General features: G+C 47.2%; 1 protein-coding gene across 1 annotated transcript in view; it reads left to right on the forward strand.

Moving 5' to 3' along the window:
- fer1l4 (fer-1 like family member 4) overlaps positions 1–19,070 on the forward strand; it is a gene marked incomplete at its 5' end in the record, with an annotated part of 121,319 nt that overhangs the window by 87,436 nt on the left and 14,813 nt on the right. The window contains 9 exons of the mRNA XM_080001224.1: positions 592–772; positions 2,528–2,637; positions 2,751–2,867; positions 15,615–15,648; positions 15,725–15,828; positions 16,836–16,970; positions 17,750–17,863; positions 18,536–18,663; positions 18,745–18,915. Coding sequence (XP_079857350.1) covers positions 592–772; positions 2,528–2,637; positions 2,751–2,867; positions 15,615–15,648; positions 15,725–15,828; positions 16,836–16,970; positions 17,750–17,863; positions 18,536–18,663; positions 18,745–18,915 — 1,094 coding nt within the window. The remainder of the gene's footprint in view (positions 1–591; positions 773–2,527; positions 2,638–2,750; positions 2,868–15,614; positions 15,649–15,724; positions 15,829–16,835; positions 16,971–17,749; positions 17,864–18,535; positions 18,664–18,744; positions 18,916–19,070) is intronic.

The raw sequence follows: 19,070 nt of genomic DNA on the forward strand, positions 1-19,070 counted from the left end.
CCAATCATGAGCTTCCAGAGCAGCCTCTTAATTCTCCTTGTCCAATCAAGAGCTTCCAGAGCAGCCTCTAATTTCTCCTTGTCCAATGAGGAGCTTCCAGAGCAGCCTCTTATTTATTCTTGTCCAATCAGGAGCTTCCAAAGCAGCCCCTTATTTCTTCTTACCTAATCAGGAGCTTCCAGAGCAGCCTCCTATTTCTCCTTGTCCAATCAGGAGCTTCCAGAGCAGCCCCTCATATCTCCTTGTCCAATCAGGAGCTTCCAGAGCAGCCTTATATTTCTTCTTGTCCAATTAGGAGCTTCCAAAGCAGCCTCTTATTTCTCCTTGTCCAATTGGGAGTTTCCAGAGCAGCCTCTTATTTATTTTTGTCCAATTGGGAGCTTTCAGGAGCTTCCAGAGCAGCCTCTTATTTCTCCTTGTCCAATCGGGAGCTTCCAGAGTGGCCTCTTATTTCTTCTTGTCCAATCGGGAGCTTCCAGAGCAGCCCCTTTTTTCTCCTTGTCCAGTTGGGAGCTTTCAGAGCAGCCTCTTATTTTTATTGTCCAATCAGAAGCTTCCAGAGCAGCCCCTTATTTGTCCTTGTCCAATCAGGAGCTTCCAGAGCAGGCCTATCTGCACCCACCGCTGACGGTGTTTGTGGTGGAGCAGCGAGCGTTTGGCCGCACAGCCCTGGTGGGAAGCCACCAGGTGACCAGCCTGCTGGCATTCGCCCCCCCAGAGCTGGGGGCAGAGCTAGACGAAGAGGAGGAGGAGGAGGAGGAGCCAAGGATAGGTGAGTCCAGTGCTCTACAATCTTTATTGCCCATCCGTCTGTGAACTCACCTTTGCCTTCACCCTGGTTGAGTTCAAAACAACGACCAATAAGATAAGACACTTTATAAAGATAAAATACAAGAAAAGAAGAAAGAAACAGTCTTTATTCGTCACGCAACACACCACACTACAACACATGCTTGCACACACACACACACACGCACATGCTTTGATGGTGCTGGTGAAATGGTTCCTCTGCTTTTGACCCATCCTGGCTTGTCCTTCCTCCGGGGGCACAGCCAGGAGCAGTGGGCAGCAAACGTGGACGCGCCCGGGGACCAGGTGATAAGTGTCCATCGCTGGTCAGACGATGATGGTGCATGTTTTTGAGGGGGGTCCTTACTGACGTGAGGTGGAGGAAACCCTAGGCCCAACCCAAAGGCTCCTATTTGGGAGATAACCCAAATAGGAGCCTTTCTGTGTGGAGTTTGCATGTTCTCCCCAAATCCAGCACATTTCATAGCCATAACCAATAGAGTTCCTAGAGTTTTTAAAAGTTTTATTTAATGTTCTTTGTGGCACTTGGCATCCTACAGCGCCCCCTGGAGGCATCCTTTAGCAGAACGTTTGTATTTTGGAACCTTATTCATATTGAATTACATTTAATTTAATTTTATTTAATTTGACTGTTTTGTCCAAAGCTCTTTACAATCAGTATGTTTGGCGTCAGAAGTGGAACAGACTGAGCAGCAGGGGTCAGCGGTCAGTAATACCTGAGGTCCAAAAGGATCCATGTCTGCATAGCTGCGAGGGTCCACGTGGTGTACTGAAAGTTTGCCAGAAAAAAAGTTGATAATTGTCACTTAAACACAGATTTTGGGAGGTTGCTAAGCAACTTCTTTTGTTTGGTCAGTATCTAACTATAAACCAGTCATTCCCAGCAAATGAATAAACCTCTTGAATCTTGAATCTTGAAATGTTCCCCACCAAGCTAAATGCTTTCTTCTGGTGCTGTTCGGCAAAACATGAACCCTGAATTAAATTGTGTTTTTTACTAATTTAGAATTAGAGTGCATGTGTGCAGTATCGACCGAACCACACCCCTATAGACTCTTGGAAAGCGCAAATGTCTGAATCATTTGTACCAGACATTACCCGGACTGTACCCAGCCAGCACCCTAGTACACAGTCTGCATAATGTCAGACTGAGCGCTATGTGTGAACAGAGCAGGTTATTGTCCGGAGCATTCACAGCGAGTGAGTGGGCGTGTCGCGTGTTGATGACTGATCTATCATCCGACTGGTGCATGATAGAGACGTCATCACCATGCCCAATTGCAGAGGGTGAAGACGGGCCGGAGCGTAGCTGCTTCCTACTCCTTTCTGCTTTCCTTTATATTCCTTTCCACTCTTTCGTTTATATCTCGGCTACGTCAAAATACAGGGAGTGTCTACATAAAAAAGTCACAACTAATGATAAGTTGGTAGTCCATCCGCCATCTTGTGTGTGCTTGAACTCTGCAGCGCCATCGCGTCACGTCCTGCCTCTTGCATGCTCTACCCAGGCTCTGCCCCTCATTTAAACAGAGTTTTTTCAGGTGGTGTGAACTCGACTGACACAGACAATCTCCAGTTGTGTGTGCTGCATGTGTGAAAGGGCAACTGCAGACAATGTCCAGACTTTATTATCTGGACAATGTCCAGATAATCAGGTCTGGACATTGTCCAGAGTTTGTGTCTGAAAGTACTTGTAGCTCAGAGTGTTTATTTGCAGTGAGGAAGAGTACGATGAAGCCAGACTCTCTGGCTGCGATGAAGAACCTCGGCCTCAGTCTGTCCATCAAACAGTCCAAGATCCCCATCAGGTCTTTCAACATCGTCACGGTAACTCTCTTCCTCCTATCTCCTCTCCTCCTCCTATCTCTTCCTCTCCTCCTCCTATCTCCTCTCCTCCTCTCCTTATATTTAAGGAGACTAACCTATGTTGCCTCCTCCAGAACCAGCTGATGAAGCTGAGGAAAAAGGGTGTGGAGCTGGAGGAGGAGTCTCCTGAGAAGGAGGAACTGGATTGGTGGTCCAAGTACTATGCATCACTGGACGAAGTGGAGAGAGAGGTCAGACCTTCTAACCAATAATCAATTTACCTGTCATCGGTTTGAAGATTCAGATGTGCTCTCTCTCTCCCTCTGTCCCTCTTTCTCTTTCTCTCCTTCCCTCATGCTCTCTCTCTCCCTCTTTCTCTCCCTCCCACTCTCTCTCTCTCCCTCTCTCTGTCTCTCCCTCTCCCTCTCCCTCGCTTGTTCTCCCTCTCTCCCTCTGTCCCTCTCTCCCTTTTTCTCGCTCTCTCTCTCCCTCTCTCTCCCTCGCTCTTGCTCTCTCTCCCTCTGTCCCTCTTTCTCTCTCCCCCTCGCTCTCCCTCTCTCTCCCTCTGTCCCTCTTTCTCGCTCTCTCCCTCACTTTCTCTCCCTCTCTCCCTCTTTGTCTCTCTCTCTCTCTGTCCCTCATTCTCCCTCCCCCTCTCCCCCTCTTTCCCCCTCTATCTCCCTCTTTCTCTCTCTCGCTCTCTCTCCCTCCCTCACTCTCTCTTCCTCTCTCCCTCTTTCTCTCTCTCTCTCTCTTTCTCTCTCTCTCTCTCTGTCTCACTCTCTCCCTTTATCTTTCTCCCTCTCTCCCTTTTTCTCCCTCACTCTACCTCTGTCCCTTCTCTCTCTCAATTAAATTAAATTCAATTCAATTCAATTCAGTTGATCTTTATTTGATGACAGTTATAACAACAGCATTTCCAAAGTTAGAAGGCAGGTAGACCTCAACAACAACATTAGATACATAACATATCAACCCCATAATAATAACATTAATAACATTGACAATCATTATCATTTAACCCCATAATAATAACAACAGTAATAATATGAATAATTACAATAAAAGTAAAAAGTAAGTCAATAATAAATAAAAAGTACCAGTATGTAGAGGGCAGGTGGCTCTATGGGGATGGTAGCTCAGGCGGTAGAGCTGGTGGTCTAGTGATCTAAAGGTTGCTGGTTGGATCCCAGGCTCTTCCTGCTAGCATGCTGTAGTGTCCTTGAGCAAGACACTTAACCCCTAATTGCTCCTGATGGCTGCGTCCGTCGGTGTTTGAACAATTGTAAGTGGCTTTGGATAAAAGCGTCTGATCAATGACTAAATGTAATGTAAATGTAATGATGAAGCGACCAGCTGGGGGCGTGGTGTGTCCCTCCCTGAGGAGCACGGCCATCTTTTGTTCATCACAGTGCATGTCTGTCTCTACCACACCTGTCCTACACTGACCACACCTGTCTAACACTGACCACACCTGTCTTTCACTGAACCACACCTGTCCTACACCTGTCCTACACTGACCACACCTGTCCTACACTGACCACACCTGTCTAACACTGACCACACCTGTCTTAGACTGACCACACCTGTTCTACACCTGTCTTACACTGACCACACCTGTCCTACACCTGTCCTACACTGACCCCACCTGTCTTACACTGACCACACCTGTCCTGCACTGACCACTCCTGTCCTGCACTGACCACACCTATCTTACACCGACCACCCCTGTCCTACACTGACCACACCTGTCCTACACTGACCACACTTTTCTTAGACTGACCACACCTGTCCTACACCTGTCCTACACTGACCCCACCTGTCTTACACTGACCACACCTGTCCTACACTGACCACACCTGTCCTACACTGACCACACCTGTCCTACACTGACCACACTTTTCTTAGACTAACCACACCTGTCCTAAACTGTCCACCGGTGACCACCAACCCAGGGGAGATGAGGAAGCATGCGGTGGCCTTCTACACCACCCTCTACAGGATGGAGGACTCTGCTGAGCTTTTTCAGGGGCTGCCCCGGCTGGAGGTTGGGGAGCAGGTCACCTTGGACGCTGCCTTCCGAATGGAGGAGCTCACCTCTGCTGTGGGCCAGCTGGGATCTGGGCGTTCTCCTGGAATAGTCGGTCTGCCTCCAGAGTTTTATAAACATTTCTGGAGACTGATAGAAGAAGATCTCACCAGGTGCAGCTGGAGTCTGTGTGGACTGGTGCACTACCAGTCTCCTCTCGGTGGGCAGCTCGCTCTCTCATACCCAAGAAAGGAGACTTGGCTTTGCTCAAAAACTGGAGACCTTTACCTGTTGCTCGTTGGTTGGGCTAACGAGCAACAAGTTAAAGCCCCCATTCCCACACACACTCAGAAGAGGAGCCCGTGTCTTGACAGGTTCAATCTGCTCCTGGGCTAATTCGAGCTAGCCCACTCCCTACAATAAACAAGTGTTTACAACACCCGTCTGAGTCTCTGTGCCGGAGGGCCCTGAAAACGCCACTTGGGTGGCGTGTGGTGGCGAAACTGCAACACTGGCACCTGAACAGGGACTCTCCGTCATAGGGAAGGGACACAGAAGTGCCACCAGCTGTTCAACGGGCAGCCCCAGCACCAACCCTCTCCTAAATGCCAGCAGCAGCACCTAGGGGGATAGGCGGAGGACCGTGTGAGAATCGGCGCAGCAACCACCACAGGTAACCGCTGGCAACTAGCTACTCTGCCCACCAGCCATTGCCGGGACCATCCAGCAGCCCAGCAGCCAGGCCACCCTTCTAAGTAGCCCCCGTGACAGCCAAGACCAGCCATACCTTCACCAGCCAACACAGCAGCTCGAGGTCCCACACTCCAGAAGAGAGGAGGGGAGTCTGCATCCTCGCTCTGGGGTAAGAAAGCCTGTTGACCGTGATGTGCCAGGGGACCAGTTCAATTCTTTTGGACATTTGTTTGTTTCAGGTATGGAAACCCAGTTTTAGAGTCTGATGATTTACATTACATTTACATTTAGTCATTTAGCAGACGCTTTTATCCAAAGCGACTTACAATTGTTCAAAGACCGACGGACGCAGCCATCAGGAGCAATTAGGGGTTAAGTGTCTTGCTCAAGGACACTACAGCATGCTAGCAGGAGGAGCCTGGGATCGAACCAGCAACCTTTGGATCACTAGACCACCAGCTCTACCTCCTGAGCTACCATCCCATGATCTTAGCATTTTAGGTATAGTAACCCGATGTCAGAGTCTATGTTTTAGGTATCGGAACCCTATGTCACGGTCTGTATTCATTTTTTTTTTGTTCTCTGGGGTTAGGCTTCGGCCAGGTAGTCTCCCTGGGCTCAATTTGGTGTCGGGGTATGTGGTGTTGGGATGGGGTGGTGAGCAGCCACACCTGATCTGGATCTAGGTGATTGGGTTCAGGGTGGCTGCATACCTATTGCTCATTGGTTGGGCTAACGATCAAAAGGTTAAAGCCCCCATTCACACACACTCAGGAGAGGAGCCTGTGTTGTGACATGTTCAATCTGCTCCTGGGCTAATTCCAGCTAGCCCACTCTCTACAATAAACTGGTGTTTACGACCCCCTGTCTTCTGGGTCTCTGTGCCAGAGGGCCCTGAAAACGCCACTTGGAAGGCGTGTGGTGGCGAAACTGCCACAGTATTTTATCTCTTGCTCAAGAGAAAGCCTTTGACTGTTGGGACCATGGCTTTTTATTTTTAACCTTAAAGGCATTTTGATTTGGGAAAGTTTTTGTTCAATATGTAGAGCTTCTTTACAAAGGAGTATCCTGCATGATCAAGGTGGGCATGGGGTTGAGTCGTCTGATTCCTGTACAGAGAGGGATTAGCCAGGGCTTTCTCATCTCTACACAACTTTAATCCCTTGATATAGAACCTTATTTAAATATTTTAAGAAATAGGAGTGGGCTCCGCCTACCAAGGCTACCACAGAGCCCGCCTCTGGTCATCTCTGCTTACGCACATGATGTCAATGTTTTCATTAACAACCAGGATGATGTCAAGAGGTTAGTAGTTTGTTTAGGGTTTTATCAGAAGGCCTCATCTTCTTAGGTAAACTGGGAAAAAGGAGGGGTACTGGCTACTAATAAATTGGTTGCCTCGACCTTATGGCACAGACTGACCATTCTGCATCCACCCAGAGGCCTGCTAGAGGAGGAACTGAGGAGATAGACTTAACGGAGCTGACTCCCTTCTATCAGTCAGTGCTGCAGGTTTTTAAGATCCACTGTGACATCACAATTATACCTGGGATGTGGCTGTTTGAAGAGCCTTTGTTCGGGAACCCTCTGCTGGACTCTCAGCTCCTCTCCTCTTCAAGTCTGCGCTCCAGCTTGCACAGGGCTAGGTGTGTCAAGTTACTGTAGGTCATCTGCTGAAGACATCCGTGGAGCACCTACTACGCCTGCGTCAAAGTGACACACCTGTGCTCTCTGCGAGGGTCGAGGTGGACCCAGTTCTTTGGTCCAGGAGCTTCCCCTAACGGACGCTTGCAATCTCTGTAGACCGACCATGACATGGTCACTGTAAGGGGTCAGGGGTCAGTGGATCCTGCCCAGATGATGATTGGTCTGCTCTCAGACTGCCTTAGGGTGGAGTTTGAGTTCTACAAACGGACTGGAAAATTGGACACTTTCAAATGTGTTTGGGGTGTTAGGGGAGTACTGTGCTCTGTCCAGGATGATTCCCTATTTCTTAACCTGTGAATTTCCTGTGGTTATTATCTTTAGCTTTATTATCTCCTTTATAATATAGGTTATGCTATTGTGACATGAACTAGTGTAAATAAAGGAACCTTAAAAGTCAAAAGTCTCTCTCCCTCTTTCTCCCTCGCTCTCATGCCCTCTTTCTCTCTCTCAAACCTGGTGAAGAAACAAACAGATCCCTGCGTTCCTAGTTATTTCTGAAGAGGGATGTCTGTACTCTTGCTGCCTATTTACCGGTTGACTGACTTGTCTCTGATTTTTTGCTATGTTTTTTTGGTTCCTTCGTGATCAAGTTGCTACTGCTGTGACATGACTTACTGCAAATAAAGCAATCTTAAAAGTCAAAAAAGTCTCTCTCTCTCCCTCTTCCTTTTGTCCCTCTCCCTCTTTCTCTCCCTCTCTCCCTCTCTCTCTCCTTTTCTGTTTCTCCCTCTCTCTTCCTCGCTCTCTCTCTCTCTCCCTCTCGCTCCCTCTTTCTTTCCTCCCTCTCCCTCTCTCTCTCTCTCTCTCCCTCTCTCTGTCTCTCTCTCTTCCCCTCTCTCTTTCTCCCTCTCTCTCTCTCTCCTTGTTCAGTGTAGAGCAGGTTCTCCTGGCTGTGAGGTAACAGAACCCAGTTCAGTGTGGAGCAGGTTCTCCTGGCTGCGGGGGAACAGATCAACCATGAGAACATTTCTTACGTGTCGAGAATGAAGGCTGTTGTGGTGTTTTTGATTGAGGATTGCTATGTATATGATCTCATTGCAAAAATAGTAACACTGGACAACCGGTGTGTAGGGGTTTCACCGCTATTTGTACCGTCCACACGGATCGACGTGTCAGGCGTGCCCCCGTTTATACCACTCAAAACGTTGGCGCAGGAGCTATCGTGTTTTGGAAAGTTGGCGAGTGGTTGTCTGGCTGTAAAGACACCAGGCTGCATCATGTTCACTCTCTGCACAGACAGGCGTTCATGCACCTGAACGACCCAGCGCTAACTTTATAAGTCTCCTTTAGAGTGAAACATGCCAATTGCTACTTCTTGGTTTTCACCAGCGTAGTGATGTAGGGCATAAACAGCTGGTTTGCCCACAGAAGAAGCATACAGGTGGTGCCTGCAGGTGGTGCTGCAGGTCAGAGCGCACAGCCTGGAGAGCAAGCAGCGGAGAATCTGCACCCAGAAGCATAGCAACCTGTTAATGCCACGACCAAAATACAGCAACTGACTGTGATGTGGAGGAAAGCAGTCTGCCAAAAAAAGGAAAAATGAAAAGCGAAAACCTAGTGGAGGTGGAAAGTAGCGGACAGCCAGAGGTGGGTGGTGTGGCAGCCCAGACAGTTGATTCCCAGAATAACAGCAACACTGGAAATTAAGAACGCACTGATGAGGAAATGTTGGAGGATGTTCTATTTCACAGTTTTCTGATGTTGGGTCTCCAGATGATCAACAACAATTATATTCAAAACAGGAACTTATTGAGTTTTTGGATACAACTTATGGCAGACACACTAGATGTGACAGAGTTTTTCCTTGATACCGATCGGCTTATAACTTCCATCATCCTAGTTAGGAATCAGGTTAGGAATTACCTGATTCCTTACCTGACCTACTCAATAAGTTGAGGAAAGACAAGAGTAATACTTCAAAAATCTAGAATGGGTGAAGCACAAAGGGGTTTTTCTTTCTGCTGTTTGGTTTCAATTTTTTTTTACCGCTTTCTTCTCCTCTTACTCTTAATGGAGTGCTTCAGAGTAGGGACATAATTTTTTTTTTTTTTTTCTTCAACCTGTGCTGTCAGCATGCTGGGCATACAACACAGAGTATTTGTATGCCATTTGCATCCAGGACAGAGTTAGTCTGCAAGAGGAGTTCAAGTTCTCCACCTGCAATGCAACTCTTTATTAATTCTTAAATCATCAAGAACTGCTGCAATAACTCTGTCCTGTGGATGCCCTGTGGAATGACAAGAGCACAGTTTTGGTTATGGAGAGCCACCACCAACCCCCCTCTTTGGAGAACTATTCATCATGTTTGGATCTATAACAACTGATCACTACTCCAAGAGGGGGAGAATCACCACGGTGAGACAAATAATAATGTGTAATGACAACATGTATTGAAAAAACAGAATTTAGGTCCAGTTAGGTCCAGGAAAACTGGAACTACAACTGGTCCCGTGGCCTCTTCCTGTCAAAGTTATGGCAGTAAATAAGGGAGAAAAGGAGGGGAAAGCACCCCCGGTTGCTGGGGTGCACTCCAAGCAGGGGTGCGTGAGTGCATGTGTGCTTTGGTGCGTGGGTGGACGTGTGTGTAAGATGTCCACCGGTAAGTGTACATGACTTATCCCCATTGGTACTGGTGTAGAAGGTCGGTATTATGTTGCGGCGCCTCCAGGCAGCTCAAGGGGCCCCGAAGCCCCCCGAACTCCACGGCCCCGCGGGCAACCCCTGGCTGCAGGAGATCCCTGGGTACCCCGCCCTGTGGCCACGGAAGACCCCCGGGCCCCCAGAGAAGCCAGAGGGCCGCGGAGCAATTCCCGCGCCCAGCCCGAGGAGCATGACCAAGTCCCAGGGAGCACGAGGAGGCCCTGCGCCCCAGGGGTGCATACATACAACCAACCCCACTGGCGGGCTGGCAAGACCCCCACGCCCTGCACAAGGGGGGGGGGCGCCCCACCGCAGCCGACCAGGCGCCCCGCCCGGCGTGAGTGCCAAGTGACAGAGTAGGGACTTTAAACATCCATGGAGGGAGGGATAGAGGCAGGAGGGCTATGTTGAACGAGCTGAATAGAACAGAGAATTTGGATGTAAGTTTTATCCAGGAAACACACAGCACTCCATATAATGAGAGGTAGAAGGGGAAGTGGGCTGGAGAGGAAAACATTTCCTTAGTCATGGGACCAATCTGAGTGCAGGTATGGCCATTCTGTTCTCTCAGCATCTAGATGCTTCTAATATCTCAGCATCTGAAATAGAGCAGGTGTCCAAATAGTTCAGGCAACAGTTAGAAATACACCTTTTATCTTCAATGATGTATATGCACACAACACTGGCTTAGATATGGTTAGAACTTTCCCGAAATTAAATGACACACTCAAACAGTTCGACAGCACCTCTCTGATGGTGTTAGGAGATTGGAATTGCAAATTGCAAATTATCTGACAAGATCCATGGAGGAAATTAAATCCAACGGTTAAACAATATATATCGGTAAAGGTTACAGAGGACACTGTAGGTGCAGCAAGACTGGACAGGATTTTAAATAACACCTATTCTAATCGACTAAAAAAAATCCACTATAACACCTTTCGCTTTTTCACATCACCACTAAATTGACTGCTGATATCTCCCTATCTGTACATCCAACACACAGTCCTTATTGGCACTTTAATGCAAGGCTCATTCAGGGAAAATATTTTTTCAGTACTTTCTAGGAGGAATGGAGGTCAAGAAAGACAGACTTTGGAAATCCGGCCATGTGGTGGGAAACTGGTAAAGTGCAAATCAAAATGTTTTGCCAGCAATATACAAGACACACAACAGCAAAGTAGAGAGAGAAGAAGAACAAGAAATTAGAAGAATGGAGGATGAGATGATGAGTGGAAAGGACAATACCACCAATAATAAGCTAGGAAGTAGAAAAAAGGCCTTGGGTTCCTTTCTCCCTTTCTTCTCCTTGCTCTTTTGGTATCTCTGATGGCTCTCTGAAGGTCATATCTGGACTTCCTCAAGGCCTCCAGGTCCCCAGAGCTATAGGCGGAGGACCGTGCTCTGAGCTTAGCACAGACATCACCATGAAGCCAGGGCTTCTGGTTGGGGAAAGTCCTGACCTTGACTCTCGGGACGACGTCATCTAACATATCTATCTATATATATATATATATTTATATATATGCCAACACATATCATTTAGCATATGGGGATGATGTCACTGTTTTTATTAGAAAGGCAGGAGGACATCCAAGCCCTGGAACAGAATCTGGTGCTATATGAAAAAGCATCATCTGCGAAGGTGAACTTGGCTAAATGTGAGGGATACGCTCTATTACAATGGCTAGATAAAGAACTGCCACACTGCCACTAGGATAAGAGTGGAGTAGGGACGGTGTTAGGTGTTTCGGTGTTTTCCTGGGGAGTAGTGACTTCCAGAGGAAAAACTGGGAAGAAGTATTAGAAAAAGTAAGTGCCCGGTTGCCTAGATGGACCTTGGTTCCGCCCCAGTTGTCCTGTAGGGGGAGGGCTTTGGCCTCAAACAACCTGATTGCTTCCATGCTCTGGCATCGTTTTACTGTTCTGGAACCACCAGATGCACTCGTGAAGGAAATCCAAAAGACACTGGTCAACTGGTTCTGCGGAGGATATGACTGGACCAGACCTTAAGTACTCTACCTACCAGTGGTGGAAGGAGGCCATGGACTGGTTGACTTCCGCAGCCGTGTCACAGCTTTAAGTTTACAGACGGCACAACGTTTTTTCTACCTCAGGAAACAGGTGTGGACAGACATGGCATGCTTGATGTTACAGAAAGTAAAAAACATGGGCTACAATAAACACCTGTTTCTTCTGAAATTCGATGGGATTGACCTATCAGAGACAACTCCCTTTTCTCGGACAATTTTAAATGCATGGACAAAAGTTTTAAAACCAGAGAGAGACAGTTCAAAACCATATGGCCATAAGAGGGACGCACCTTTGTTCAGGATAGCAGGATTCAGCAGGATACTGAACTCTTTCGGTGTGCAGAGAATTCTTACTAGAGCTGGACTGACAAAGCTGGCCAACTTAAGATCTGAAAGACAGTGGAAGACCGCTATCACTTTAAGTGAAAAAACTGGTATTAAATCTAGTTGGTTTCTACAGAGAATGCTTGAAGGGGTCTCATGCACAGTTACTGGGCACTTCAGGCAAGCAATGGGGGTGGAGACTCTTATGGACCAAGCAGTGATGAGCCAGTCTTGCCTTCATTGACCATCTACAGTATGCTGCAGTGGAGGAGCAGGAACAAGAGGATGGAATGATTCTCTCATTTCATACACCATAACTATGTCATTTCTCTGACACATCAAAATATGTGACAATATGTGACATGCCATGTGACATGCCACACCAGGGACAATAAAACACTGGACTTGTCATATGCCAACACCAAGGAGGCATATACCCACCCAGACTGTACGGTGGTTTCCCAACAGCAAAGCCTGGATTACTCCGGATATAAAGGCTCTCCTCAAGAAGAAGAAAAGGGCCTTTAAATCAGGTGTCAAGGAGGAGCAGAAGGAGATACAGAAGCAGCTTAGGAGGGAGATCAGAGAGGGTAAGGACAATTACAGAAGAAAGATGGAAGACCAGTTGCAGCAGAAGAACACCAGAGGAGTCTGGAGGGGCCTCAAAACCATCTTGGGCCACAATAAACCAGATTCCCAGGCTGTGGGGGATCAGAGGTTGGTGAATGATCTGAACTTGTTTTTCAATAGATTTGATCAGTCACCTACCCCTCCTCCATCCTATTCACCTTTGCTGCTACCTCCATCATCTGCACCCCAGGTGTTCTGCCCCGCCCCCCTTCCTTCAATACTCAGCATACAGCCCCCCCCCACTGCTTCTCCTACCAGTGACAATCCCCCCCCCCATTCACACCCTCCACTCAGCCCCCCTGCTCCAATCTGTCCCTCACTACCATCCAGGTGAGGAACGATCTCAGGAAGATGAAGGAGAGAGGCTGCAGGTCTGGACAGCATCAGCTCCAGGCTGCTGAAGACATGTGGAGACCAGCTCTGTGGGATAGTGGAGCACATGTTCAACATGAGCCTGAAGCTGGGGAGAGTACCACAGCTGTGGAAGACACCCTGCGTGGTACCGGTGCCGAGAACTTCGCACCCCAAGGACCTCAGCAGCTACAGGCCGGTGGCACTGATGTCGCACCTCATGAAAACCCTGGAGAGGCTGGTCCTTGTGCATCCTCAATAGACCTGCTCCAGTTTGCCCACCAGCCTGGCATCGGGGTGGACGACGCCGTCATCTCCCTGCTACATCGAGCTCTCTCTCACCTGGAGAGGCCTGGTAGCACTGTGAGAATCATGTTCTTTGATTTCTGAAGTGCTTTCAACACCATTCAGCCTGTGCTTCTGAGGGACAAGCTGCAGCACACAGGAGTGGACCATCATCTGTCTTCCTGGATCCTGGACTACCTCACAGACCGATCACAGTACGTGAGGTCTCAGAACTGTGCGTCTGACATGGTCATCTGCAGCACGGGGGCCCCACAAGGAATGGCCTTGGCACCTTTTCTCTTCACCCTCTACACTGCAGACTTCATGTATGCTCAACAAGCTGTCACCTGCAGAAGTTCTCTGATGACTCTGCAATCGTTGGCTTCATCACAGATGAGGACGACAGGGAGTACAGAGAACTCACCCTGGACTTTGTGGACTGGTGCCAGTGGAACCGCCTCCAGATCAACGCGGGGAAACCTCAAGAGCTGGTGGTGGATTTCCGCAGGCGCAGACACTTCCCCCTGACCCTGCTGAACATCCAGGGGATGGATATTGACATAGTGGAATCATACAAGTACCTGGGTGTTCACCTGAACAATAAACTGGACTGGACTAATCACATACATGCACTTTATAAGAAGGGTCAGAGCAGACTCTATCTGCTTAAAAGACTTAGGTCCTTTGGAGTGCTGGGGGCTCTCCTGAGGACCTTCTTCAACACAGTGGTGGCATCAGCCATCTTTTATGGAGTGGTCTGCTGGGGCAACAGCGTCACCACAGCTGACAGGAAGACACTTGATAAACTGATCAAGAAGGCCAGCTCTGTCCTGGGGGGCCCCCTGGGCCCAGTGCAGGTGGTGGGAGAAAGGAGGATGATGGCTAAGCTGTCATCCATAAGAGAACGAATCCCACCCCATGCATGACACTCTGACGACACTGGAGAGCTCCTTCAGCGATAGGCTGCTTCACCCAAAGTGTGGGAAGGAGCGCTATCGCAGGTCCTTCCTTCCTGCAGCTGTCAGACTGTATAACCAAGTAGACCACACACACACACACACACACACACACACACACACACACACACACACAACTGTGGAAATCCAATTGCAATTTTTATCAAAAAATAAAAAGTACAATCCCTGTTGTGCAATGTGTCAAAATATGTGCAATATGCTAGTACTCTGATTTATATTTATGGTGCTTTTTCTATATATTTATACTGTTTATAGTGCTCACCTTTATACTGTATGATCTCTATTTCCTGCTGTCCCCTTTTTTGCTGCTATAACAATGTAAATTCCCCTTTGTGGGAGTAATAAAGGTTTATCTTATTACTCTTATCTTATCTTATCTTATCTTAAATAGGTTCTATACTACATCAGTGTTAAAATTCTGAAGAAACAGCCTCTTGCAGGAGTACCAGAGTCGAGGTGGTCAGGGGTGTTTGCACCAGGCTCATCCCCCAGAGGCAGCTGGAGGTCCCTGTACAAGCCTCCGATAGAGAAGCGCACTGCGGATCTACAGTGGAGGATGGTGCACTGGGCGTGGCTATGAATAGACATGTGGCCCCTAGAGACCCCAGTGTAGGGAACAGCTTTTCTTTCTGACAAAGCAAAGAAACTCTGGAGCACCTCTGGTTGAGGTGTCCTATACTGAGAGAAATTACTTCTCTATTGAAACAACTGGTTAGTGGGCTTGGAGAGAGGCTAGACCAAATGTTTATTTTATTTTTGGTCGCAAATACAGTGCATCTCCATGTAGATGTGTTAGCCTTCTCAACTTCATAACAGGTCAGGCAAAAATGAGCATCTGGCATACCAGACAAAACAAACAAAAAGGGGCGGAGTCTATCGATCCTCAACTGATGTTCAAAGGGCTTGTCCCAGGGTAGAGTTTGCATATTATAAAATGGTCTTAAACTTGGATGGTTTTGTGGAAATTTAGGGACTGGGGGGCGTGTTTTGCACCATAGTCAGAGAATCACTGGTATAGTCTGTTTTATGGTGCTCAATAATTATTAATAATGTAATACTGTTAATGGTGCTGTATGTACAACCTGCTGCATTATTTATTATTTACTTTATTGGATTGTCTTGATGCTGTTTTAACTAAGATACTTGAACCAATAAAGGATTTGTTCAAAGTCAAAAAATGTATCTCCCTGTCTCCCTCGCTCTCTCTCCTTCTCTCTCTCCCCCCACCTCCTCCCTCTCCCTCTCTCTCTACCCCTCTCCTCCTTTCTCTCTCCTTTTCTCCCCCTCACCATCTCTCTCTCTCTCTCCTTCTTTTTCTCTCCTTCTCAGGGTGAGGAGGTGTTGGAGGAACAGACAGAAGAAGGTAAAGTCTGAAACAGTGACATTGTGTTTGCTTGAAAGCTTTGAATGTTGAAATGAAGTTTGTTCTGTTGATGAAGATGAGGGGAGTCTCAACATGGCTTCTATTGAGGAAGAGGAGGAAGAGGTTGTGGTGGAGATAGATCCTCCCAAACCCAAACGCAAGAAGATCGCTACCCTGAAGGTAAGACTCCACTCTGCTGCATACACATCCGCAGCATTTCCATGGAAACGTGTTCCACTAAGTAGTGGAACACTGTACACTTAGGGTTAGCTTAGCTGGGTTGGGTTATCATCAGGTTATCTGACCTGACCTGGTATAACCTGACCTGGTATGACCTGAACTGACCTGACCCGACCTGGTCTGACCTGACCTAGTCTGACCTTGTATGACCCGACCTGGTCTGACTTGGTATTCCCTGACCTGACCTCCTATGGCCTGGTATGACCTAACCTGACCTGACCTGACCTGGTATGACCTGACCTGACCTTGTCTGACCTGACCTGGTATGACCTGACCTGACCTTGTCTGACCTTACCTGGTATGACCTGACCTGGTCTGACCTGACCTGACCTGGTATGACCCGACCTGGTCTGACCGTACCTGACTCGACCTGATCTGACCTTTTATGACCTGACCTGACCTGACCAAACCTGACCTGACCTGACCTGGTCTGACCTGATCTTACCTGACCTGGTATGACCTGGTATGACCTGGTATGACCTGACCTGAACTGACCTGACCTGGTTTGACCTGATCTGACCTAATCTGACCTGGTCTAACCTGGTGTGACCTGGTCTGACCTGACCTGACCTGACCTGACCTGGCCTGACCTGACCTGACCTGATCTGGTTTGACCTGATCTGACCTGGTCTGACCTGATCTGGTTTGACCTGATCTAACCTGACCTGACCTGGTATGACCTGGCCTGACCTGACTTGAACTGACCTGGTATGACCTGACCTGAACTGACCTGGCCTGACCTGATCTGACCTGGTCTAACCTGGTGTGACCTGGCCTGACCTGGCCTGATATGACCTGACCTGACCTGATCTGACCTGGCCTGACCTGATCTGACCTGGCCTGACCTGACCTGACCTGACCTGGTATGACCTGACCTGACCTGATCTGACCTGGCCTGACCTGATCTGGTCTGACTTGAGTCTGTTCTAATCTGTTGTGTGGTCCAGCTGTACAGCACTGATCTGGAGTCAGAGTTCAGTCAGTTCCAGGACTGGCTGCAGATCTTCCCTCTGTACAAAGGAAGGTCCAACTGTGAGGAAGACGATGAGGATGAAGAGGAAAGGGTGATGGGAAAATACAAGGTAAAATATATGGAGGATGGATGGATGGATGATAGATTGATAGATGATGGATGGATGATGGATGGATGATAGATGGATGATAGATTGATGGATGATAGATGGATGGATGGCAGATGGATGCTAGATGGGTGGATGGATCATAGATTAATGATAGATGGTTTGTGGATGGATGATAGATTGATGGATGGATGATAGATGGATGATAGACGGATGGATGATAGATGTATGGATTGAAGATGCATGGATGATAGATGCACAGATGATGGGTGGATGATAGATGGATGATGGATGGATGGATGATGGATGACAAATGATCGATTGGTGATTGATGGATTGATGATAGATGGATGGATGAATGTTTATCTCTCTATCTCAGGGTTAGGTTTGGATGAATAGATGATAGATGGATGGTAGATGGATGATGGATGGATGATAGATAGATGATAGATGATGGATGGATAATAGATGGATGACAGATGATGAATGGATGATAGATGGATGATAGATGATGGATGGATGATAGATGGATGATAGATGATGGATGGATGATAGATGGATGATAGATGATGGATGGATGATAGATGGATGATAGATGATGGATGGATGATAGATGATGGATGGATGATAGATGGATGGATGCATGGATGATGGATGGATGATGAATGGATGATAGATTCAAGATTTAAGAGGTGTAGGATAGATGATAGATGGATGATAGATGGATGGATGGATGGATGGATGATAGATTATTTTCTTATTTTTTCATCTCTCCATTTTAGGGATCTTTCCTCGTTTATCCTCTTGATTCTGGTGAAGAAAACAGATTTCAGATCAGCAACGGAATCCCTCAGAACTCTGCTCTCAAAGTGCTGGTCCGGGTCTACGTGGTGAAGGTACCTGTCTCCCTTTCTCCCTGTCTCCCTGTCTCGCTGTCTGCCTGTCTGTCTGTCAGTCTGATGACTACCTGTCTCCCTGCCCGTTTGATTGCCTGTCTGTCTGTCTGCCTGTGTGTCTGCCTGTCTGTCTGTGTCTGTGTTTGTCTGCCTATCTGTCTGTGTGTCTGTCTGTGTCTGTCTGTCTGTCTTTCTGTCTTTCTGTGTGTGTCTCTGTCTGATGACTACCTGTCTCTCTGACTGCCTGTCCAGCAGGTTAGTCTCTACTAGCAGGTAAGTCCACAGGGTTAGGGTTAACCCTTTCTCTATTCTATATATAATATTTCTATAATATGAGTATTTCTGTATTCTATATATAATATTTTCTATAGTGTATGAATATTTATCTTATTATATATATAATATTTATATAATGTATTAGTATTCTGTTCTATATATAATATTTTCTATAATGTATGGATATTTCTCTATTATATATATAATATTTCTATAATGAGTATTTCTGTATTCTATATGTAATATGTTCTATAATGTATGAATAATCCCTTATTGTCTATATAATATTTTATGCAATGTATGAATATTTCTCTATTCTTTATATAATATTTTCTGTAATGTATAAATATTCTCTATTCTATGTGTAATATGTTGTGTATATTTATGGATGTTCAGGCCACTGGTTTGGCCCCCGCTGACCTTAATGGTAAAGCTGACCCGTACCTGGTGCTCCGGGTCGGTCAGCAGAGACTGGACACCAAGGAAAAGTACATTCCTAAGCAGCTGAACCCGGTGTTTGGAGAGTGAGTACCGGTCTGTCTGTCTATCTGCCTGCCTGCCTGCCTGCCTGTTGGTCCACTAAGAACATTGTCTTTCTTCTTCAGAGTGTTTGAGTTCACTGTGTCATTTCCGTTGGAGACGGAGTTGGTCGTCACAATAATGGACCATGACATTGTTGGTTCCGATGATGTCATCGGGGAAACCAAACTGGACCTGGAGAACCGCTTCTACAGCCGACACCTGGCGTGTTGCGGGATAGCACAGTACTATGACACGTTAGTACTACTACCACACATAGTACTACAGTACTGCCATCTAGTTGACAGAGATATTCCTATATTAAATAATTCATTCACAGGAAGTATTCAACATTTATCTTAATAACACAGGATATGATGTTAAACCCCTTATATTCTTGCTATTACTTGCT

The sequence above is a fragment of the Zeus faber genome, assembly GCF_960531495.2.
Source record: "Zeus faber genome assembly, chromosome: 5".
Classification (NCBI taxonomy): domain Eukaryota; kingdom Metazoa; phylum Chordata; class Actinopteri; order Zeiformes; family Zeidae; genus Zeus; species Zeus faber.